The following is a 24549-nucleotide window of genomic DNA, read 5'->3' as shown; positions in this document are numbered from 1 at the left end:
TGGGTGAGTGGGCGACTGGGTGACTTGGTAAGTGACTGGGTGAGTGAGTGACTGTGTGAGTGAGTGACTGGGTGAGAAAATGACTGGGTGAGTTAGTGACTGGGTGAGTGAGTGACTGGGTGAATGAGAGACTTGGTGAGTGAGCGACTGGATGAGTGAGTGACTGGATGAGTCGTTAACTGGGTGAGTGAGTGACTGGGTGAGTAAGAGACTGGTTGAGTGACTTGGTGAGTGAGAGACTGGGTGAGTGAGTGACTGGGTGAATGAGAGACTTGTTGAGTGAGAGACTTTGTGAGTAAGTGACTTAGTGAGTAACTGAGTGAGTGAGAGACTGGGTGAGTGAGTGACTGAGTAAGTGAGTGACTGGGTGAATGAGTGACTGGGTGAGTAGGTAACTGGGTGAGTGAGTGACTGGGTGAGTGAGAGACTGGGTGAGTGAGAGACTGGGTGAGTGAGAGGCTGGATGAGTATGTGACTGGGTGAGTAACTGTGTGAGTGAGTGACTGGTTGAGTGAGAAACTGGGTGAGTGACTGGGTGAGTGAGAGACTGGGTGAGTGAGTGACTGGGTGAGTAAGTGAACGGGTGAGTGACTGACTGTGTGAGTGAGAGACTGGGTGAGTGAGTGAATGGGTGAGTGAGAGACTGGGTGAGTGGGTAACTGGGTGAGTGAGTGACTGGGTGAGTGAGAGAATGGGTGAGTGAGTGACTGGGTGAGTGAGTGACGGGGTGAGTGAGAGACTGGGTGAGTGAGTGACTGGATGAGTGAGTGACTGGATGAGTCGTTAACTGGGTGAGTGAGAGAATGGGTGAGTGAGTGACTGGGTGAGTAGGTGCCTGGGTGAGTGAGTGACTGGATGAGTGAGTGACTGGATGAGTCGTTAACTGGGTGAGTGTGAGAATGGGTGAGTGAGTGACTGGGTGAGTAGGTGCCTGGGTGAGTGAGTGACTGGGTGAGTGAGAGACTGGTTGAGTGAGAGACTTGGTGAGTTAGTGACTTGTTGAGTAACTGAGTGAGTGAGAGACTGGGTGAGTGACTGGGTGAGTGAGAGACTGGGTGAGTGAGTGACTGGGTGAGTAAGTGAACGGGTGAGTGACTGACTGTGTGAGTGAGAGACTGGGTGAGTGAGTGAATGGGTGAGTGAGAGACTGGGTGAGTGGGTAACTGGGTGAGTGAGTGACTGGGTGAGTGAGAGAATGGGTGAGTGAGTGACTGGGTGAGTGAGTGACGGGGTGAGTGAGAGACTGGGTGAGTGAGTGACTGGATGAGTGAGTGACTGGATGAGTCGTTAACTGGGTGAGTGAGAGAATGGGTGAGTGAGTGACTGGGTGAGTAGGTGCCTGGGTGAGTGAGTGACTGGATGAGTGAGTGACTGGATGAGTCGTTAACTGGGTGAGTGTGAGAATGGGTGAGTGAGTGACTGGGTGAGTAGGTGCCTGGGTGAGTGAGTGACTGGGTGAGTGAGAGACTGGTTGAGTGAGAGACTTGGTGAGTTAGTGACTTGTTGAGTAACTGAGTGAGTGAGAGACTGGGTGAGTGACTGGGTGAGTGAGTGACTGGTTGAGTGAGAGACTGGGTGAGTGACTGGGTGAGTGAGAGACTGGATGAGTGAGTGACTGGGTGAGTGAGCGACTGGGTGAGTGACTGTATGAGTGAGTGACTGGGTGAGTGAGAGACTGGGTGAGTGACTGGGTGAGTGAGAGACTGGATGAGTGACTGACTGGGTAAATGAGTTACTGGGTGAGTCTGTAACTCGGTGAGTGAGTTACTGGGTGAGTGATTGACTGGTTGAGTGAGAGACTGGGTGAGTGACTGGGTGAGTGAGAGACTGGATGAGTGAGTGACTGGGTGAGTGAGCGACTGGGTGAGTGACTGTATGAGTGAGTGACTGGGTGAGTGAGAGACTGGGTAAGTGAGTGAATGGTTGAGTGACTGGGTGAGTGACTGTATGAGTGAGTGATTGGGTGATTGAGCGACTGTGTGAGTGAGAGACTGGGTAAGTGAGTGACTGGGTGAGTGAGTGACTGGGTGAGTGAGTGACTTTGTGAGTGAGAGACTGGGTGAGTGACTGGGTGAGTGAGTGACTGAGTGAGTGAGTGACTGGGTGAATGAGTGACTGGGTGAGTAGGTAACTGGGTGAGTGAGTGACTGGGTGAGTGAGAGACTGGGTGAGTGAGTGACTGGGTGAGTGAGAGGCTGGGTGACTGGGTGACTGAGTGAGTGAGTGACTGGGTGAGTGAGAGATTGGGTGAGTGAGTGACTGGGTGAGTGCGTGACTGGGTGAGTGAGAGACTGGGTGACTGGGTGAGTGAGTGACTGGGTGAATGAGTGACTGGCTGAGTCGGTAACTGGGTGAGCGAGTGACTTGGGTGAGTGAGAGACTGGGTGAGTGAGTGACTGGGTGAGTAAGAGACTGGGTGAGTGAGTGACTGGGTGAGTATGTGACTGGGTGAGTGAGTAACTGTGTGAATGAGTGACTGGTTGAGTGAGAGACTGAGTGAGTGACTGGGTGAGTGAGAGACTGGGTGAATGAGTGACTGGGTGAGTAAGTGACTGACTGTGTGAGTGAGAGACTGGGTGAGTGAGTGAATGGGTGAATGAGAGACTGGGTGAGTAAGTGACTGGGTGAGTGAGTACCTGGGTGTGTAAGTGACTGGGTGAGTGACTGACTGTATGAGTGAGAGACTGGGTGTGTGAGTGACTGGGTGAGTGAGTGACTGGATGAGTGAGTGACTGGATCACTCGTTAACTGGGTGAGTGAGTGACTGGGTGAGTGAGAGACTGGGTGAGTGACTTGGTGAGTGAGAGACTGGGTGAGTGAGTGACTGCGTGAGTGGGTGCCTGTGTGATTAAGTGACTGGGTGAGTGAGAGACTGGTTGAGTGAGAGACGGTGAGTAAGTGACTTGGTGAGTAACTAAGTGAGTGAGAGACTGGGTGAGTGACTGGGTGAGTGAGGGACTAAGTGAGTGAGTGACTGGGTGAATGAGTGACTGGGTGAGTGAGCGACTGAGTGAGTGACTGTATGAGTGAGTGACTTTGTGAGTGAGAGACTGGGTGAGTGACTGGGTGAGTGAGTGACTGAGTGAGTGAGTGACTGCGTGAATGAGTGACTGGGTGAGTAGGTAACTGGGTGAGTGAGTGACTGGGTGAGTGAGAGACTGGGTGAGTGAGTGACTGGGTGAGTGAGAGACTGGGTGACTGGGTGACTGGGTGAGTGAGTGACTGGGTGAATGATAGACTGGGCGAGTGAGTGACTGGGTGAGTGCGTGACTGGGTGAGTGAGAGACTGGGTGACTGGGTGACTGGGTGAGTGAGTTACTGGGTGAGTGAGTGACTGGGTGAGTGAGTGACTGGGCGGTTGAGTGACTGGGTGAGTGAGTGACTGGGTGAGTCGGCGACTTGGCGAGTGAGCGAATGGGTGAGTGGGTGACTGGGTGAGTGAGTGACTGGGTGAGTGAGTGACTGGGTGAGTGAGGGACTGGTTGAGTGAGTAATTGGCTGAGTGAGTGACTGGTTGAATGGGTAAGTGAGTGACTGTGTGAATGGGTGAGTGAATGGGTGAGTGAGCGACTAGGTGAGTGACTTGGTGAGTGAGAGACTGGGTGAGTGAGTGACTGGGTGAGTGGGTGCCTGGGTGAGTGAATGACGGGGTGAGTGAGAGGCTGGTTGAGTGAGAGACTTGGTGAGTAAGTGACTTGGTGAGTAACTGAGTGAGTGAGAGACTGGGTGAGTGATTGACTGAGTAAGTGACTGGGTGAATCAGTGACTGGCTGAGTAGGTAACTGGGTGAGTGTGTGACTGGGTGAGTGAGTAACTGTGTGAATGAGTGACTGGTTGAGTGAGATACTGGGTGAGTGACTGGGTGAGTGAGAGACTGGGTGAGTGAGTGGCTGGGTGAGTAAGTGACTGGGTGAGTGACTGACTGTGTGAGTGAGAGACTGGGTGAGTGAGTGAATGGGTGAGTGAGAGACTGGGTGAGTAAGTGACTGGGTGTGTGAGTGACTGGGTGAGTGAGTGACTGGGTGAGTGAGAGACTGGGTAAGCGAGCTAGTGAGTGAGAGACTGGATGAGTGAGTGACTGGGTAAGTGAGCTACTGGGTGAGTGCCTGTATGAGTGAGTGACTTTGTGAGTGAGAGACTGGGTGAGTGAGTGACTGGATGAGTGAGTGACTGGATCACTCGTTAACTGGGTGAGTGAGTGACTGGGTGAGTGAGAGACTGGGTGAGTGACTTGGTGAGTGAGAGACTGGGTGAGTTAGTGACTGGGTGAGTGGGTGCCTGTGTGATTGAGTGACTGGGTGAGTGAGAGACTGGTTGAGTGAGAGACGGTGAGTAAGTGACTTGGTGAGTAACTAAGTGAGTGAGAGACTGGGTGAGTGACTGGGTGAGTGAGGGACTAAGTGAGTGAGTGACTGGGTGAATGAGTGACTGGGTGAGTGAGTGACTGGGTGGGTGAGAGACTGGGTGAGTGACTTAGTGAGTGAGAGACTGGATGAGTGAGTGACTGGGTGAGTGAGCGACTGAGTGAGTGACTGTATGAGTGAGTGACTTTGTGAGTGAGAGACTGGGTGAGTGACTGGGTGAGTGAGTGACTGAGTGAGTGAGTGACTGCGTGAATGAGTGACTGGGTGAGTAGGTAACTGGGTGAGTGAGTGACTGGGTGAGTGAGAGACTGGGTGACTGGGTGACTGGGTGAGTGAGTGACTGGGTGGATGATAGACTGGGCGAGTGAGTGACTGGGTGAGTGCGTGACTGGGTGAGTGAGAGACTGGGTGACTGGGTGACTGGGTGAGTCAGTTACTGGGTGAGTGAGTGACTGGGTGAGTGAGTGACTGGGCGGTTGAGTGACTGGGTGAGTGAGTGACTGGGTGAGTCGGCGACTTGGCGAGTGAGCGAATGGGTGAGTGGGCGACTGGGTGAGTGAGTGACTGGGTGAGTGAGTGACTGGGTGAGTGAAGGACTGGTTGAGTGAGTAATTGGCTGAGTGAGTGACTGGTTGAATGGGTGAGTGAGTGACTGTGTGAATGGGTGAGTGAATGGGTGAGTGAGCGACTAGGTGAGTGACTTGGTGAGTGAGAGACTGGGTGAGTGAGTGACTGGGTGAGTGGGTGCCTGGGTGAGTGAATGACGGGGTGAGTGAGAGGCTGGTTGAGTGAGAGACTTGGTGAGTAAGTGACTTGGTGAGTAACTGAGTGAGTGAGAGACTGGGTGAGTGATTGACTGAGTAAGTGACTGGGTGAGTGAGTGACTGAGTAAGTGACTGGGTGAATGAGTGACTGGCTGAGTAGGTAACTGGGTGAGTGTGTGACTGGATGAGTGAGTAACTGTGTGAATGAGTGACTGGTTGAGTGAGATACTGGGTGAGTGACTGGGTGAGTGAGAGACTGGGTGAGTGAGTGGCTGGGTGAGTAAGTGACTGGGTGAGTGACTGACTGTGTGAGTGAGAGACTGGGTGAGTGAGTGAATGGGTGAGTGAGAGACTGGGTGAGTAAGTGACTGGGTGTGTGAGTGACTGGGTGAGTGAGTGACTGGGTGAGTGAGAGACTGGGTAAGCGACCTAGTGAGTGAGAGTCTGGATGAGTGAGTGACTGGGTAAGTGAGCTACTGGGTGAGTGACTGGGTGAGTGAGTGACTGAGTGAGTGAGTGACTGCGTAAATGAGTGACTGGGTGAGTAGGTAACTGGGTGAGTGAGTGACTGGGTAAGTGAGAGACTGGGTGAGTGAGTGAGTGATTGGGTGAGTGAGAGACTGGGTGACTGGGTGACTGGGTGAGTGAGTGACCGGGTGAGTGAGAGACTGGGTGAGTGAGTGACTGGGTGAGTGCATGACTGGGTGAGTGAGAGACTGGGTGACTGGGTGACTGGGTGAGTGAGTGACTGGGTGAGTGAGTGACTGGGCGATTGAGTGACTGGGTGAGTGAGTGACTGGGTGAGTGGGCGACTTGGCGAGTGAGCGAATGGGTGAGTGGGCGACTGGGTGAGTGAGTGACTGGGTGAGTGAGTGACTGGGTGAGTGAGTGACTGGTTGAGTGAGTAATTGGCTGAGTGAGTGACTGGTTGAATGGGTGAGTGAGTGACTGTGAATGGGTGAGTAACTGGGTGAGTGAGCGACTAGGTGAGTGACTTGGTGAGTGAGAGACTGGGTGAGTGAGTGACTAGGTGAGTGAGAGACTGGTTGATTGAGAGACTTGGTGAGTAAGTGACTTGGTGAGTAACTGAGTGAGTGAGAGACTGGGTGAGTGAGTGACTGAGTGAGTGGCTGGGTGAATGAGTGATTGGCTGAGTAGGTAACTGGGTGAGTATGTGACTGGGTGAGTGAGCAACTGTGTGAATGAGGGACTGGTTGAGTGATATACTGGGTGAGTGACTGGGTGAGTGAGAGACTGGGTGAGTGATTGGCTGGGTGAGTAAGTGACTGGGTGAGTGACTGACTGTGTGAGTGAGAGACTGGGTGAGTGAGTGACTAGGTGAGTGACTGGGTGAGTGGGTAACTGGGTGAGTGAGTGACTGGGTGAGTGAGAGACTGGGTGAGTGAGTGACTGGGTGAGTGAGTGACTGGATGAGTGAGTGACTGGGTGACTCGTTAACTGGGTGAGTGAGTGACTGGGTGAGTGAGAGACTGGGTGAGTGACTTGGTGAGTGAGAGACTGGGTGAGTGAGTGACTGGGTGAGTGGGTGCCTGGGTGAGTGAGTGACTGGGTGAGTGAGAGACTGGTTGAGTGAGAGACTTGGTGAGTAAGTGACTTGGTGAGTAACTGAGTGACAGACTGGGTGAGTGACTGGGTGAGTGAGTGACTGAGTGAGTGAGTGACTGGGTGAATGAGTGACTGGGTGAGTAGGTAACTGGGTGAGTGAGTGACTGGGTGAGTGAGTGACTGGTTGAGTGAGAGACTGGGTGAGTGACTGGGTGAGTGAGAGACTGGATGAGTGAGTGACTGGGTGAGTGAGCGACTGGGTGAGTGACTGTATGAGTGAGTGACTTTGTGAGTGAGATACTGGGTGAGTGACTGGTTGAGTGAGTGACTGGGTGAGTGACTGTATGAGTGAGTGACCAGGTGAGTGAGTGACTGGGTGAGTGAGAGACTGGGTGAGTGACTTGGTGAGTGAGAGACTGTGTGAGTGAGTGACTGGGTGAGTGGGTGCCTGGGTGAGTGAGTGACTGAGTGAGTAACTGAGTGACAGACTGGGTGAGTGACTGGGTGAGTGAGTGACTGAGTGAATGAGTGACTGGGTGAATGAGTGACTGGGTGAGTAGGTAACTAGGTGAGTGAGTGACTGGGTGAGTGAGTGACTGGTTGAGTGAGAGACTGGGTGAGTGACTACGTGAGTGAGAGACTGGATGAGTGAGCGACTGGGTGAGTGACTGTATGAGTGAGTGACTTTGTGAGTGAGAGACTGGGTGAGTGACTGGTTGAGTGAGTGACTGGGTGAGTGACTGTATGATTGAGTGACTGGGTGAGTGAGTGACTGAGCGAGTCAGTGACTGGGCGAGTGAGCGACTGGACGAGTGAGTGAATGGGTGAGTGAGTGGCTGGGTGAGTGAGTAACTGGGCGAGTGGGCGACTGGGTGAGTGAGTGACTGCGTGAGTGGGCGACTGGGTGACTTGGTGAGTGACTGGGTGAGTGAGTGACTGGGTGAGTGAGTAACTGTGTGAGTGAGTGACTGGTTGAGTGAGAGACTGGGTGAGTGACTGGTTGAGTGAGAGACTGGGTGAGTGTCTGGGTGAGTAAGTGACTGGGTGAGTGAGTGACTGGGTGAGTGAGTGACTGGGTGAGTGACTGGGTGAGTGGGTGACTGGGTGAGTGAGTGACTGGGTGAGTGAGTGACTGGTTGACTGAGTAATTGGCTGAGTGAGTGACTGGTTGAATGGGTGAGTGAGTGACTGTGTGAATGGGTGAGTGACCGGGTGAGTGAGTGACTGGTTGAGTGAGTGACTGGCTGAGTGAGTGACTGGGTGAGTGACTGGGTGAGTGAGTGACTGCTTGAGTGAGTGACTGGCTGAGTGAGTGACTGGGTGAGTGACTAGCTGAGTGAGTTACTGGCTGAGTGAGTGACTGGTTGAGTGAGTGACTGGGTGAGTGAGTGACTGGTTGAGTGAGTGACTGGCTGAGTGAGTGACTGGGTGAGTGACTAGCTGAGTGAGTAACTGGCTGAGTGAGTGACTGGTTGAGTGAGTGACTGGGTGAGTGAGTGCCTGGGTGAGTGAGTGATTAGTACGAAGGGTGACGAGTTTTGTTGCGTCACCACAATGTATGATTGTGTTTTGTTGTTGTTTTTAATTTAAAGCCAGCGGTGATTGCCAGTCTGCACGGTTGGCGGCTTCATCTGTGTAACTCTCAGCTGCGCGATACAAACGATTTCTAGACAATGATACGGGGAGGTGTTAAGATGGGCACAGTGCCGGATGATCAAAGCTACACGTGTAGCAGCTGCTACACGTGTAGCAGCTGCTACACGTGTAGCAGCTACTACACGTGTAGTAGCTGCTACACGTGTAGTAGCTGCTACACGTGTAGTAGCTGCTACACGTGTAGTAGCTACACATGTAGTAGCTACTACGCGTGTAGCTACTACTTATGTGTAGTAGCTACACGTGTAGTAGTTACACATGTGGTAGCTACTGCATGTGTAGCTACTACTTGTGTGTAGTAGCTACTACTACACATATGTAGTAGCTACTACATATGTGTAGTAGTTACACATGTAGTAGCTACTACTACACATGCAGTAGTTACACATGTGTAGTAGCTACTACTACATATGTAGTAGTAGCTACTACTACTTATATGTAGTAGTAGCTACTACTACTTATATGTAGTAGCTACTACTACATATATGTAGTAGCTGCTACATATATGTAGTAGTTACACATGTAGTAGTTACACATATGTAGTAGCTACACATGTAGTAGCTACATATGTAGTAGTTACGGGTCCCGTACTTTCAAGGGCCCCGCGCTAAACGCTTTCAAGCGATCAATTCCGGTTCAGTGATTCTGCACTTGCTCCATCACTACAGTACTATAACGCCTTCAACCTTGACGTACGACTGGGTGTTCAAGGTTAACGATTTGTCGTGTTATCTGGCTGTATAGCAAATGAAAAAAAAGGACAATTACTTTACTGTGCAAGTGTAACATTTGCGTGTGTTTAATATTTACGTGTTTTTTTTTTAAATCCTGTTTAGGGCCCCCTCGATAACATCACGTGCTACAGGCCGCGCAAGACCTTCATCCGGCACACGATGTGCCGACACCAATCAGACACCGATATTACACGGATTCAAGTCTGCATTAACCACGTCACGTGCTCGTGGCAAAAAAACGTGCGTGGTTCTATTGGGTAAAGTCACGTAGGTAAAAAAAATAAAATAACAAAAATCACGACTTTTTTCGGCCACAACACAAGCGGCCTTCATCAGGTGAAGGGACGAGACTGTCTGGAGGACAGCGCTGGAGTGAAAACGTCGTGATTTTTTGTTATTTAATTTTTTCACCTACGTGACTTTACCCAATAGAACCAAAGAGTATGGATCCTTGCAGTCACGAAAGCTTCAAATCTAGCACAAATATCAACTATTTGACGCAACTATTGTTGATTTAAAGCTTTCGTGACTGCAGCAATTCATATTCTTCGCTCTTTCGGTAAAGTCACGTTGAAGGGAAACATTAAAATAATGAAATATATATTGTTATATATATTTTATTGTTTCCCTTCCACGTGACTTTACCGAAAGAGCTAAGATTATGCTGCTATTATTGTTTTGCTTGACCCGGCGAGGCCCACTGAGCCGTATTAGCTCTTGACTTCAGAAGCGAGCTGGCCATCACCAACGATAGCTCAACTTAGTGGCTTAACAACAACATCATCGTCATCGTCGTCATCGTTATCACGCGGGCATGTATAGCAGCCAAATACTCTGAACGCGTGATGTTGTTTCTTAATGTGGAGGGGGAAACACGGGAGGACCCGGAAAAACACAAATCGACGTGACCACGGGGAGAGAGAGAGACACACACAAACTCCAAATATACAGCAGCAGCAGATATCGTCAGGGTCGGGATCGAACCCACGACCTCCTGTGTACCAGGCGAGGTAGCTAACATCCCCTAGACACCGTGATGATGATGAGAGAGACACGCAAACTCCAAATATACAGCTGCAGAAGATATCGTCAGGGTCGGGATCGAACCCACGACCTCCTGTACACCAGGCGAGGTAGTTAACATCTCATAGCCACCGTGATGATGATTATGAGAGAGACACGCAAACTCCAAATATACAGCAGCAGCAGGCATCGTCAGGGTGTGGATCGAACCCACGACCTCCTGCACACCAGGCGAGGTAGCTAACATCTCATGCCTTGTGATGTATCAGCCCATGTGGTTGCTTGAGTACCTCAACGTCTCGTGTATAATTATTCACCATCGTGATACTGGCGGAGGACGGGGTCGCACGGATAGTGGCGAGGGTTGTTGACGCGTGAGGTTGGTGGGTCTCGTGTGGCCACGCCGGTGTCCGTGAAAGTGGTTCACGTAGAGAAGCAGTCGTGTTGGGGGGGGGGGGCGGGAGGGGGGCTGGAGGGGGGAGAACTCCTCGTGCAGTGCCCAAGCCAAGGGTGAAGCCACCAGGTTGGCCATCAGCAACGACTGTACAATGTCGTCCAGGGGCGTGAACCAGCTCGCTCGCTCGCTCGCTCACTCACTACGGCCACCGTCTCGGTGGCGACTTGTGGCTGAGGGCCAGCGGACAATGACGAGGACGACGGCGACGGTGCGGAGGTCACCGTCGTCATCGTCATCTACATCGTCGTCGTCATCGTTGTCGTCATCGTCGTCATCGTCGTCGGCGTCATCTTCATCGTCATCATCGTCGTCGTCATCATCGTCGTCATCGTCATCATCATCGTCGTCGTCGTCAGCATTGTCGTCATCATCGTCATCGTCATCATCGTCATCATCATCATCGTCGTCGTCATCATCGTCGTCATCATCATCATCGTCATCGTCGTCGTCATCGTCGTCGTCGCCGTCGCGCGGTGCTTTCAGATGCGCTTCTGCGGCCGTCTGGAACGCTCTTCCCTTCCGATGTCAGGAATTCTCTGGGAGCTGCGCGCTTTAAAAATAAATAAATAAATCGTCACCTACACTGACGAACTCACTGCTTTAGAATAGAGTTTGTCACGTGCGTGTGTGCGTGTGTGTGTGCGTGTGTGTGTGTGCGTGTGTGTGTGTGGTGTGTGCGTGTGTGTGTGTGTGCGTGTGTGTGTGCGTGTGTGTGTGTGTGGTGTGTGCGTGTGTGTGTGCGTGTGTGTGTGTGTGGTGTGTGTGTGTGCGTGTGTGTGTGTGTGGTGTGTGCGTGTGTGTGTGCTTAGTTTGTTGTCCTTCGCCTCGCACCTCCGATTTAGCACGGTGGGCTACGTACGGTGCGAAAGAAGTTCAACGTTACATAAAAAACAACAACAACCGCCATTCACCACGAAGGTGCGGTGACGTCACCACGGCGCTTGTGCCAGGCTAGGTGCACCTTGAGGCCACGTGAAGTGTCGAACGCTCGCTGGCAGGAGGTCACGGGGCAGACCCAGCAGGTGCCACGGGGCGACATACATACAAAGACAAAGATCCCCCGTGTAGCCTGCAACAGACTGTAGGGGCAAGTGCTCTTAGCGAGCACCTATGAAGGCCGGCACGGCACACGATGGGGTGGGTGGCCAGAACCACGCCCGACCGCCTTTGTCTCCCTAATGGCAATGTTTACACACCGCACCAGCTACTCATTTGCGGCTGAGTCGACCTACGGGGAGGCCCAGGACCGGTTCAGATAATCGTCACCGGTGTTGACCGTGAGCGGGAATCAGAACTCGGGTCGCCAGGTTCATAGCGCAGCGTAGCGCTAACCACTACACCACCGCTCCCCACCTTAGGTACGTAAACACACACACGCACTTATACACACACACATATATACACGCACTTATATACACACACATATACACACACACATATATACACACACACACTTATATACACACACACACTTATATACACACACACTTATATACACACACACTTATATACACACACACATATAGACACACACACTTATACACACATATATACACACACATACACACACACATATACACACACATATACACACGCACTTATATATACACGCACTTATATACACACATACACACACACTTATACACACACACACTTATATACACACACACTTATATACACACACACACATATATACACATACACACACTTATACACACACTTGTATATACACACACACTTATATATATACACACACACTTTTATATATATATACACACACATATACACACACTTATACACACACACGCACAGTACACGTATTGACCGCTCAGTGTGCCACGTAGAAATCCCAAGCATCGCCGATGACGAGCAGGGAGCCCCCCACGACGAGACCTCGGCAGGGAGCCCCCCACGACGAGACCTTGGCAGGGAGCCCCCCACGGGGAGACCTTGGCAGGCAGTCGCGCGACGCGCAGACGCGAGCGAATCCTCGGGCGGTGCCGACGATCCGCGGCACCAGCCGGGCAAAGTTGATGAGCCCGAACAGGCGACAGCGTGAATCGCGTGAGCCGAGCGGTCACACCGAAGGTAGCGGCCGACGGTGAACTGGTGGTCACCCATAGGGCGACATGGCCCACTCCACGTGGCCGTGGAGTGGGCCATGTCACCCATAGGGCGACATGGCCCACTCCACGTGGCCGTGGAGTGGGCCATGTCACCCATAGGGCGACATGGCCCACTCCACGTGGCCGTGGAGTGGGCCATGTCACCCATAGGGCGACATGGCCCACTCCACGTGGCCGAGAAGATACCCACCCACCCCTTATCGGGGTGTTCAGACACTCGGCATTGCGATAACTGTCGTCACCATCGTCACCTGGCACTGTCTGGTCTCTACCATCGTCACCACACAGTGTCTGGTCTCTACCATCGTCACCATCGTCACCAGGCACTGTCTGGTCTCTACCATCGTCACCATCGTCACCAGGCACTGTCTGGTCTCTACCATCGTCACCATCGTCACCACACAGTGTCTGGTCTCTACCATCGTCACCACACAGTGTCTGGTCTCTACCATCGTCACCACACAGTGTCTGATCTCTACCATCGTCACCACACAGTGTCTGGTCTCTACCATCGTCACCATCGTCACCACACAGTGTTGTTTAAGTTCGACTCTTGGAGGTCGGGGTGCAATCCAGATGCGAGCTTCCGTGAACTTCACTCAAAGACTCCTCCACGCGCGTCAGGGGCCATTGAGAGTGTCATCCAACACCGAGTTCAACCGCCACACTGCATGCCACGATCACCCACCCACTCACACACTCACTCACCCACTCACACACTCACTCACTATCCCACCCACTCACACACCCGCACGTCCACTCACACACCCGCTCATCCACTCACACACTCGCTCATCCACTCACCCACTCGCTCATCTACCCACTCACCCGCTCACCCACCCACTCACACACTCACTTACCCACTCACACACCCACACATCCACTCACTTACCCACTCACTTACCCACTCATCCACTCACCCACTCGCTCATCCACTCACTCACTCACCCACCCACTCACCCGCTCACCCACCCACTCAATCACTCACTCACTTACCCACTCACACACCCACACGTCCACTCACTTACCCATCCACCCACTTACCCACTCACCCACTCACCCACTCGCTCATCCACCCACTCACTCACTCACCCACCCACTCACCCGCTCACCCACCCACTCACCCACTCACTCAATCACTCACTCACTTACCCACTCACACACCCACACATCCACTCACTTACCCACTCATCCACTCACCCACTCGCTCATCCACCCACTCGCTCATCCACCCACTCACTCACCCACCCACCCACTCACCCACTCACTTACCCACTCATCCACTCACTCATCCACTTACTCACCCACTCACTCACTCACCCACCGACTCACCCACTCACGCACCCACTCACCCACTGACTCACCCACTCATTCACTCCCTGACCATACGACAGACCACAACAAGACAAAATATCCCCCGGATAGCCTTAACAAACAACCACGTCCGACCGCCTTTGTCTCCCCAGTGGCGATGTTTTTACCTACCGCACCAGCTACTCATTAAAGGCCGAATCGACCTAGGGGAGGCCCAGGACCGATATAGATAATCGTCACCGGCGTTGGCCGTGAGCTGGGTCGCCGGGTTCGTAGCGCAGCGCGCTGACCGCTGGCACCACAGCTCACACAGTCACCCACACACACACTCACCCCCACACACACTCACCCACACACTCACCCACTCACACACTCACCCACACACTCACCCACACACACACTCACCCCCACACACACTCACCCACACACTCACCCACTCACACACTCACCCACACACTCACCCACACACACACTCACCCACATACACAATCACCCACACACACAATCACCCACACACACTCACCTACACAGACACTCACCCACACTCACACTCACCCACACACACACTCACCCACACACACACTCACACTCACCTACACACTCACCTACACACTCACCCGCACACACACTCACCCACACACACACTCACTCACACACTCACCCACACACTCACCCACACACTCACCCACTCACCCATACACACACTCACCCACATACACACTCACCCACATACACACTCACCCACACACTCACCCACTCACACACTCACCCACACACACACTCACCCACACACACACTCACCTACACACTCACCCGCACACACACTCACCCACACACACACTCACTCACTCACACACTCACCCACACACTCACCCACACACATACTCACTCACCCACACACTCACCCACACTCACCCACACACTCACTCACTCACCCACACACTCACCCACACTCACCCACACTCACCCACACTCACCCACACACTCACCCACTCACACACTCACCCACACACACACTCACCCACACACACACTCACACACACACTCACCCGCACACACACTCACCCACACACACACTCACTCACTCACACACTCACCCACACACACACTCACTCACCCACACTCACCCACACTCACCCACACACTCACCACGCCGCAGCTCACCACACTTCTCTTTCCACTTCTTCCCCTGCTCAACTTTGGAATTCCCTCCCCTCCCCACCTCGAGCTCTTATCACAAACAGCCTCGCTCATTCATTCAACAAACACTCCTTAACGCACTCAAAACCATTACGCGTGTCTACTACATACTTGTATCTATTACACGCTCTTATCGTGCTGCCTGTTGCTGGCCGCCTGACGTTTTTACTTGGACCCTTTGGCCATGCGCTCAGCCACCGAGTATAAATTATAACTATAAATTAGTTTTCTTGTTACGTTAATGTTACCAGGCAAGACTCACTGAAGTCATATATATGTACGTGTAGCTCTTATTCAGAGGCGACCTGGCCACAAACGAGAGCTCATCGAAGTGGCTCGTCGTGTGGACATCCACAGCAGCAGGCAAGCACTCGAAACGAGCGATGCTGATGCTAAATGTGGAATGGAAAAATCGGAGGGACCCGGAGAACAATCCACACGACCACGGGGAGAGAGAGACACCGCAGACTCCAAATATACAGCAGCAGCAGGCATCGTAAGGGTCAGCATCGAACACACGACCTCCTGTATACCGGGCGAGGTAGTTAACATCTCCTAGCCACCGTGATGATGATAATGAGAGAGAGACACGCAGACTCCAAATATACAGCAGCAGGCATCGTCAGGGTCGGGATCGAACCCACGACCTCCTGTATAGCAGGCGAGGTAGTTAACATCTCCTAGCCACCGTGATGATGATGAGAGAGAGAGAAACGCAAACTCCAAATATACAGCAGCAGGCATCGTCAGGGTCGGGATCGAACCCACGACTTCCTGTATACCGGGTGAGGTAGTTAACATCTCGTAGCCACCGTGATGATGATGATGATGATGAGAGAGAGACACGCAAACTCCAAATATACAGCAGCAGCAGGCATGGTCAGGGTCGCGATCGAACCCACGACATCCTGTATACCGGGCGAGGTAGTTAACATCTCGTAGGCACCGCGGAGCCCACGGTCTAGCGCTCACCAACATCCAGAGCGGCCGTGGACAAAATCGGATGGGAGCGAGGGGGGCCAGAGGAGCGATTGGGCGGGGGGGTGGGGGAGCTTGGCGCGGGACACTCCGCTCGCTAGCGGCACTACCGAGGCCACCCCGAGGCTACCCCGAGGCCACCCCAAGGGCCACCCCGAGGCCACTCCGAGGCCACCCCGAGGGCCACCCCGAGGGCCACCCCGAGGCCACCCCGAGGGCCACCTCGAGGCCAGACCGAGGCCACCCCGAGGCCACACCGAAACCACCCCGAGGGCCACCCCGAGGCCACCCCGAGGCCACCCCGAGGCCACCCCGAGGGCCACCCCGAGTCTACCCCGAGACCACCCCGAGACCACCCCGAGGGCCACCCCGAGGCCACTCCGAGGCCACCCCGAGGCCACACCGAGGGCCACCCCGAGGCCACACCGAGGCCACCCCGAGGCCACACCGAGACCACCCCGAGGGCCACCCCGAGGCCACACCGAGACCACCCCGAGGCCACCCCGAGGCCACACCGAGGCCACCCCGAGGCCACCACTCACCAGCTGCGCGTACACCGCGGCGATGTCAGCTGCCGGGTAGGGGAGGAACGCCGCCGCGTAGCCGAGGCTGCCGTACGTGGAGGAGGAGGAGGAGGAGTAGAGACCCAGGAGGGATGCTGCGGTGGCAGCGGCCACGTGGCTGATGGAGCTCCCGCTGGAAGCACCGCCAGCACCACCACCAGCACCTCCACCACCTCCACCACCTCCAGCACCACCAGCAGCAGCAGCACAAGCAGCAGCAGCAGCGGCAGCTGCGGCAGCTGCGGCTGGGGACGCGTGCGTGGCGATGCGAGGCTGGTGGAGTCCTCCCGTCGAGTCGGCGACGCTCATCGCTGGCGAGGAGCTCGCCAGATATTGGAAGCCGAGTTGCGGGAACGCCATCGCTTGCCGCCGCCGCCGGCGACGACGAGGACGATGTTGTTGTTGATGATGAAGTTGTTGTTGTTGTTGTTGTTCTTGTTGTTCTTGTTGATTTGCCAACGGTTTGAGATCACCTTCGTCGGTGTGTTAGGCTGCGCCTGTGTGCAGTGTGTAGCTGTGCAGTGTGTACCTGTGTAGCGTGTACCTGTGTAGCGCGCGTGTGTGTGTGTATGTATCTGTGTAGCGCGCGTGTGTGTGTACCTGTGTAGCACGTGTGTGTGTGTGTACCTGTGTAGCGCGTGTGTGTGTGGACTTGTGTAGCGTGTGTGTGTGTGTACCTGTGTAGTGTGTGTGTGTGCAGTGTGTACCTGTGTATTGTATGAGTGTAGTGTGTACCGATGCTAGCGTGTGTGTGTGTTTGCTAGTATGTGTGTGTATATCCGTGCAATGTGTGTAAGCTATAGTATATTACACACCTATGCAGCGCGCGTGTGTGTGTATAATGCACACTTCACACACACGTGGTGTGTGTGTGTGTATAATGCACACTTCACATACACGTGGTGCGTACTTGTGTGTGTGTATAATGTACACCTCACACACACACACGTGGCGCGTGTTTGTGTGTGTGTGTGTATACTGCACACTTCACACACACGTGGTGTGTGTTTGTGTGTGTGTGTATACTGCACACTTCACACACACGTGGTGTGTGTTTGTGTGTGTGTGTATACTGCACACTTCACACACGTGGTGTGTGTGTGTGTATATACTGCACACTTCACACACACACGTGGTGTGTGTTTGTGTGTGTGTATAATGCACACTTCACACACACACGTGGTGTGTGTTTGTGTGTGTGTGTATAATGTACACTTCACACACACACACACGTGGTGTGTTTGTGTGTGTGTATAATGTACACTTCACACACACACGTGGTGTGTGTTTGTGTATATAATGTACACTTCACACACACACGTGGTGTGTTTGTGTGTGTGTATAATGTACACTTCACACACACACGTGGTGTGTGTGTATAATGTACACTTCACACACACACACGTGGTGTGTGCTCTGAGTCCAACACGCTCCTTTAAGCACCGTGATGTATATACGTACAAATCGTACGTGCGTTACTATTACTGCAGAATGCAGTGTCTGTGCGTGAATGTGTAATTGTGTCTCTACGTGTGTGAGTGTGTCTGTACTGTGTGTGTGAGTGTGTGTGTGTCTCTACGCGTGTGTGATTGTGTGTCTCTACGTGTGTGTGAGTGTGTGCGTGTCTCTACGCGTGTGAGTGCGTGTGTGCCGTTGTCTCTACGTGTGTCTACGTGTGTGAGTGTGTGTGTACTCTGAAACTGTGGCAACGCGACTACCTTCCGTGTACCCTGCTAAGTACACGCTCTGTGCTGTCGCACGCGTAGCAATGCGCGCGTGTGTATGTACACAGCGGAATGCGCCCTCCTATGTAACAATACACAGGTGCGTTGTGCGTGTGTACATGATTGTAATCGTGCAAGTTATGCACACGTGTAATTTTATATATATAAAAAAACAATTACTCTTCACATGTGTCGCATGTGCACGTATGTAGACACGTGCATACGTTCAGATAGAAGATGTGTGATACATGTGTGTTTCTGTTGCGTGTGTGATATATGTGTGTCTGTGCGTAATAGATGTGTGTGTGTGTGTATGATATGTGTGTCTGTGCGTAATAGATGTGTGTGTGTGTGATATATATGTGTGTGTGCGTGATAGATGTGTGTGTGTGTGATGAATCGAATGAATATCTGCGCGGTGCACGTGTGGGTGTGGTTCGCTCGTGAAAAACTAACTTCATAAATCGAATGTGGTGGTGGTGGCGTTGTTGTTGCACGGATATCTCTCACGATGAACAAATTCTGCGATGCAGGGCGTCCTTGCTTTTTGGCTATCGGCTACAGCATTCGCCTCGGGAGGTATCGACCGCTGTTCGTGCCAATGATTGACGCTCGAACGAACGAGCGAATTTCGAATCCACACCGACCGATCGCACCCTCTTTCTTCGCGGATATCACAACCGCAAAAACCAAAAATAAAATACGATCAAATGAAAAAAAATGTCAATTTTTGTTTTGTTTTTTTAAAGAAGCCTTCAACGAACTAATTTCCAGGCGCTCGAGTATCGCGATGAGCAAATCACGCGCACGTGAAGCTATCGTCAACGCAGGATCGCACACGCGCGCACCAGCACCAACCAACCAACCCCCCCTACCCTCTACACCTGTAGGAGACACGCACGCGCACGGCCGCGCGTGCGTGAAGTCATCGCCGCTCGCCCAACGAACGCGGCGCGGATTCACGACCCCTCGCTACGAACAGCGAGCAGCGGACAGCCGCCTCCTAACGATGCCCTCTTGCTGCTGTTGCGACTGTTGCTGCTGCGACTGCCCGTGACTGTTGCTGCTGCGACTGTTGCTACTGCGACTGCCCGTGATTGTTGCTGCTGCGACTGTTGCTACTGCGACTGCCCGTGATTGTTGCTGCTGCGACTGTTGCTACTGCGACTGCCCGTGATTGTTGCTGCTGCGACTGTTGCTACTGCGACTGCCCGTGATTGTTGCTGCTGCGACTGTTACTGCCGCCGCCGCCGCTGCCGCCGCCGCTGCTGTCCGCGTGTCGAGTGCTGAATGAAGCGAAGCTGAAGCAGAAGCAGCGGATAGCTGAGGACGGGGGGAGGGGCGGTGAAGTAGGGGGGGGGGGAGGGGCGGTGAAGTTTGTCTTTAGCGTTTAAAGGGACCCCGTGTGCTCCACGCACCCCCCTCCTCCTCCTCCTGCATCACCCCCTACCCCAACACCCCACCCACCACCACCTCCACCCCACCCACCACCACCTCCACCCCACCCACCACCACCTCCACCCCACCCACCACCACCTCCACCCCACCCACCACCACCTCCACCCCACCCACCACCACCTCCACCCCCTCTTCCCGACGCCACCGCTCCCTTCTCAAGGAAGAAAAGCCAAGGGGAGGGGGGGGGTAGGGGGATATCCGTGGAAGGCCCCCGATGACCCTCCCTAGATCCACGGGTGAGACATCAGTGGTAGCCCTGTGCCTAACTCTCACTCTGTTATCGAGGGATATCGACGTCATAAGAAATCCGTGGAAGCCCTAGACCTCACTTGGGCGCCACTGTGGCGTGATTGTTTAATATTGCGCCTGGCACGCAGGGGATCGTGGGTTCGATCCCAACCCTGACGATGCCTGCTGCTGTATATTTGGAGTTTGCGTGTCTCTCTCATCATCATCACGGTGGCTAGGAGATGTTAACTACCTCGCCTGGTGTACAGGAGGTCGTGGGTTCAATCCCGACCCTGACGATGCCTGCTGCTGTATATTTGGAGTTTGCGTGTCTCACTCTCATCATCATCACGGTGGCTAGAAGATGTTAACTACCTCGCCTGGTATACAGGAGGTCGTGGGTTCGATCCCGAACCTGACGCCTGCTGTAGATTTGCAGTTTCTCTCTCTCTCTCTCTCATCATCACGGTGGCTATGATATGTTGACTACCTCGCCTGGTGTACAAGAAGTCGTGGGTTCGATCCCGACCCTGACGATGCCTGCTGCTGTATATTTGGAGTTTGCGTGTCTCTCTCTCTTCATCATCACGGTGGCTAGGATATGTGAACTATCTCGCCTGGCACGCAGGAGATCGTGGGTTCGATCCCGACCCTGACACCTGCTGCTGTATATTTGTAGTTTCTCTCTCTCTCATAATCATCATCACGGTGGCTATGAGATGTTAACTCTCTCGGAGTGTCTCTCTCTCTCTCATCATCATCATCACGGTGGCTATGAGATGTTAACTCTCTCGGAGTGTCTCTCTCTCTCTCATCATCATCATCATCACGGTGGCTATGAGATGTTAACTCTCTCGGAGTGTCTCTCTCTCTCTCTCCCCCGTGGCCACGTGGCGTTTTTTTCCGGGTCCTCTGGGGGGGTTTTTTCCCCCTCCGCATTCAGAAATCGACATCACGCGTCTCGAGTAAGCGGCTAGCCGCGATGCTCCATGTGACGACGATGAGCCTATTCGTTGAGCAATCGTTCGTGGACAGGCTACCCTCTGTAAAAGTTAAGCGCAACATTTCTCAGTGTGCCCTTACCTGGTGCAAAAATTAAACAAAAACATATTCGTTTAGTTTCGTAGGAATAACAGCGGACACTCTCTCGTCGAAGTTTATCCACGAATAAGCGAAATCCGCGGAAGGCATAGATCTAACCCTCATATGGGGCGGGGCGTACATCATCAAGGAATGCATCTCCGGAAGTCATTAACGAGACCCATCCATCCGCAGCCTTCTTCTTCACGAGGATCAGATCCAAAAAAAAATCCGCGGAAGCCCCGAAACACAAAGCAGGCCGAGTTGCGGCGACAACAGCGGGAACTGTGGGCGGAGAAGTGTCGCCTCTCTCTCTCTCTCCTTGTAAAGGCGATCGAGAATCCGACAACGCAACTGCCGCACCCCGACAACAAGAAGACCCCCACGAATAAGAAAAATCCGTGGAAGCCCAAACCAACCCCCTCCCCCCCTCTCTTTATGGGAAAAAAAATCCGTGGAAGCCCTAACCCCCCCTCCCTCCCCCCTCTCTTTATGGGGAAAAAATCCGTGGAAGCCCTAACCCCCCCTCCCCTCTCTTTATGGGAAAAAAAAATCCGTGGAAGAAAAAAAATCCGTGGAAGCCCTAACCCCCCCCCTCCCCTCTCTTTATGGGAAAAAAAAATCCGTGGAAGAAAAAAAATCCGTGGAAGCCCTAACCCCCCCCCTCCCCTCTCTTTATGGGAAAAAAATCCGTGGAAGCCCTCACCTACCCCCCCTCTCTTTACGGGAAAAAAAAAATCCGTGGAAGCCCTAACCTACCCCCCCTCTCTTTATGGGAAAAAAAATCCGTGGAAGCCCTCACCTACCCCCCCTCTCTTTACGGGGAAAAAAATCCGTGGAAGCCCTAACCTACCCCCCCTCCCCCCTCTCTTTATGGGAAAAAAATCCGTGGAAGCCCAAACCTACCCCCCTCGCTTTACGGGAAAAAAAATCCGTGGAAGCCCTAACCTACCCCCCCCCCCTCCCCTCTCTCTTTACGGAAAAAATAAATCCGTGGCAGTTCCAACCATCCCTGCGGAGGGATCCGGCATCCGCGACTCTCCCTCGGCACTGTTCCACACAAGAGAGAACCGCACGAAAGAAATCTGCAGATGCCGTTACTTTAACCATCTCTCTCTCTCTCCCTCCTTCCCTCCCTCCCTCCACCTACGTAGCTCCACTTTTAGTAAGTAGGAACAAGCACCGATAAGAAATCAGTGGATGCCCTAAACCCTCCCATCTCGCCTCACCCCACAGTCTCCCTTGTTAAAGGAGAGGCACCCCGAAACATAAATAAATGCGGCAAGAGAAAAAGAAATCCGTGGAAGCCCGAACTCACCTCTCCTGTAGCACCCTGTGGATGAGTTGGCACTCGCGTACGAGACTGGTGGTGGTGGTGGTGGTGGGGGGCGGGGGGGGTCACAGGGATGGGGGGAAGGAGAGAGGCAGGAGGGAGAGACGGGGGGAGGGAGGGGATGAGGGAGGGGATGAGGGAGGGGGGAGAGATGAGGGAGGGAGGGAGGGGGGAGGGAGGGGATGAGGGAGGGGATGAGGGAGGGAGGGAGGGAGAGGGGAGGGAGGGGGGAGGGAGGGAGGGGGGAAGGGGGGTGGGGGGAGGGAGGGAATGAGGGAGGGAGGGATGGAGGGAGGGGGGAGGGAGGGAGGGAGGGAGAGGGGAGGGAGGGGGGAGGGAAGGGGGGAGGGAGGGGGAGGGAGGGGGAAAGGGGGGTGGGGGGAGGGAGAGGGGAGGGAATGAGGGAGAGGGAAGGGGGGTGGGGGGAGGGGGTAGGGAGGGCTTATCCGTTATCAGAGCGGTGGTGGTGGAGTCTCTGACTCTTGTAAGCGAGGCAACTCCTCCTGAGCCTGTCCGCGCCGTCAGCTGAGATGGGGGCGGTGGGGTTGGAGGGTTATCTCGGGATCTCATCAGCTGGGGGGGTGGGGGGTGGCAGTGTAAAAGCAGGGTGGGGAGGGAGGGAGGGAGGTTAGGGTAGGGCTGGGGTTAGGCAGGGGTCGGAGGAGTGGAAGGAGCTTCTTGACCACTCATTTTGTCATCCCCCTCTTCAGCATCCTCTTCATCATGATCACGTGACCGGCCCCGGTGGCTCAGCCGGAAGAGCGAGCAGCTCGCAGTCGGTAGATTACGAGGTTCCATTTCATCGTCGTCGTCGTCGTCATCATCGTCATCATCATCGTTATCATCGTCGTCATCATCATCCTCATCATCATCGTCATCATCGTCGTCATCATCATCATCGTCATCATCGTCATCATCATCATCGTCGTCATCATCGTCGTCGTCATCATCATCGTCGTCATCATCGTCGTCGTCATCATCATCGTCGTCGTCGTCATCGTCGTCATCATCATCATCGTCGTCGTCGTCGTCATCATCATCGTCGTCGTCATCATCATCGTCGTCGTCATCATCGTCGTCATCATCGTCATCATCATCGTCGTCGTCATCATCGTCGTCATCATCATCGTCATCGTCGTCGTCGTCATCATCATCATCGTCGTCGTCGTCGTCGTCGCTCCGGGTCGATAACAAAGAGTGTACCGCGTTGTGGGAAACGTCAATGCAGTTGTTGTCCTATGGTGAGAGTCGCCCCCGCCCCCGCCATAGGAACGTGGAAATGAACACCACCGCAATGCTCATTTGAGAAGGAACTCACCCCTGTCGGTGTCGTCAGCTCAAATTAATTCAATCGCAACCGGCCACGACCATTAACACCACCCTCGATAATCATCATCCTCCAGCAATCACCAGCATCATCATCATCAGCGATTGTCATAATAAGTTATGAATTGGTCATTCGACAACCAAAAATAATCATCAGCCACGATCTGTATGTACGTACGTTGAACTTCCTTCGCACCGTACGTAGCCAACCGTAGTTAATCGGAGGTGCAGGGGAAGGACGACAAACTATGGGTCTCTGTGATGAGTCTATGGGTCTCTGTGTGATGAGTCTGTGGGTCTCTGTGTGATGAGTCTATGGGTCTCTGTGTGAGTCTATGGGTCTCTGTGTGAGTCTATGGGTCTCTGTGTGAGTCTATGGGTCTCTGTGTGATGAGTCTGTGGGTCTCTGTGTGATGAGTCTATGGGTCTCTGTGTGAGTCTATGGGTCTCTGTGTGAGTCTATGGGTCTCTGTGTGAGTCTATGGGTCTCTGTGTGATGAGTCTATGGGTCTCTGTGTGAGTCTATGGGTCTCTGTATGAGTCTATGGGTCTCTGTGTGATGAGTCTGTGGGTCTCTGTGTGAGTCTATGGGTCTTTGTGTGATGAGTCTATGGGTCTCTGTGTGAGTCTATGGGTCTCTGTGTGATGAGTCTAT

The 24549-nt window shown here is 53.4% G+C and overlaps 1 protein-coding gene across 1 annotated transcript in view; it reads right to left on the bottom strand.

Annotated features, from left to right (window-relative positions):
• The window catches only part of LOC142905425 (uncharacterized), a 290375-nt gene extending 270854 nt beyond the window's left edge, over positions 1–19521 (bottom strand). Inside the window, exon 1 of the mRNA XM_076052048.1 lies at positions 16725–19521. Within this exon, the coding sequence (XP_075908163.1) occupies positions 16725–17105 (381 nt within the window). The 5' untranslated portion in view covers positions 17106–19521. The remainder of the gene's footprint in view (positions 1–16724) is intronic.
• Positions 19522–24549: the final 5028 nt, after the last annotated feature.

Source organism: Petromyzon marinus, chromosome 54 (genome assembly GCF_048934315.1).
Source record: "Petromyzon marinus isolate PM22_M1 ecotype Great Lakes invasive population chromosome 54, UKy_Petmar_22M1.pri1.0, whole genome shotgun sequence".
NCBI lineage: Eukaryota > Metazoa > Chordata > Hyperoartia > Petromyzontiformes > Petromyzontidae > Petromyzon > Petromyzon marinus.
The sequence above is the reverse complement of the archived record's forward strand: the minus strand, read 5'-3'. Positions and strand labels throughout refer to the sequence as shown.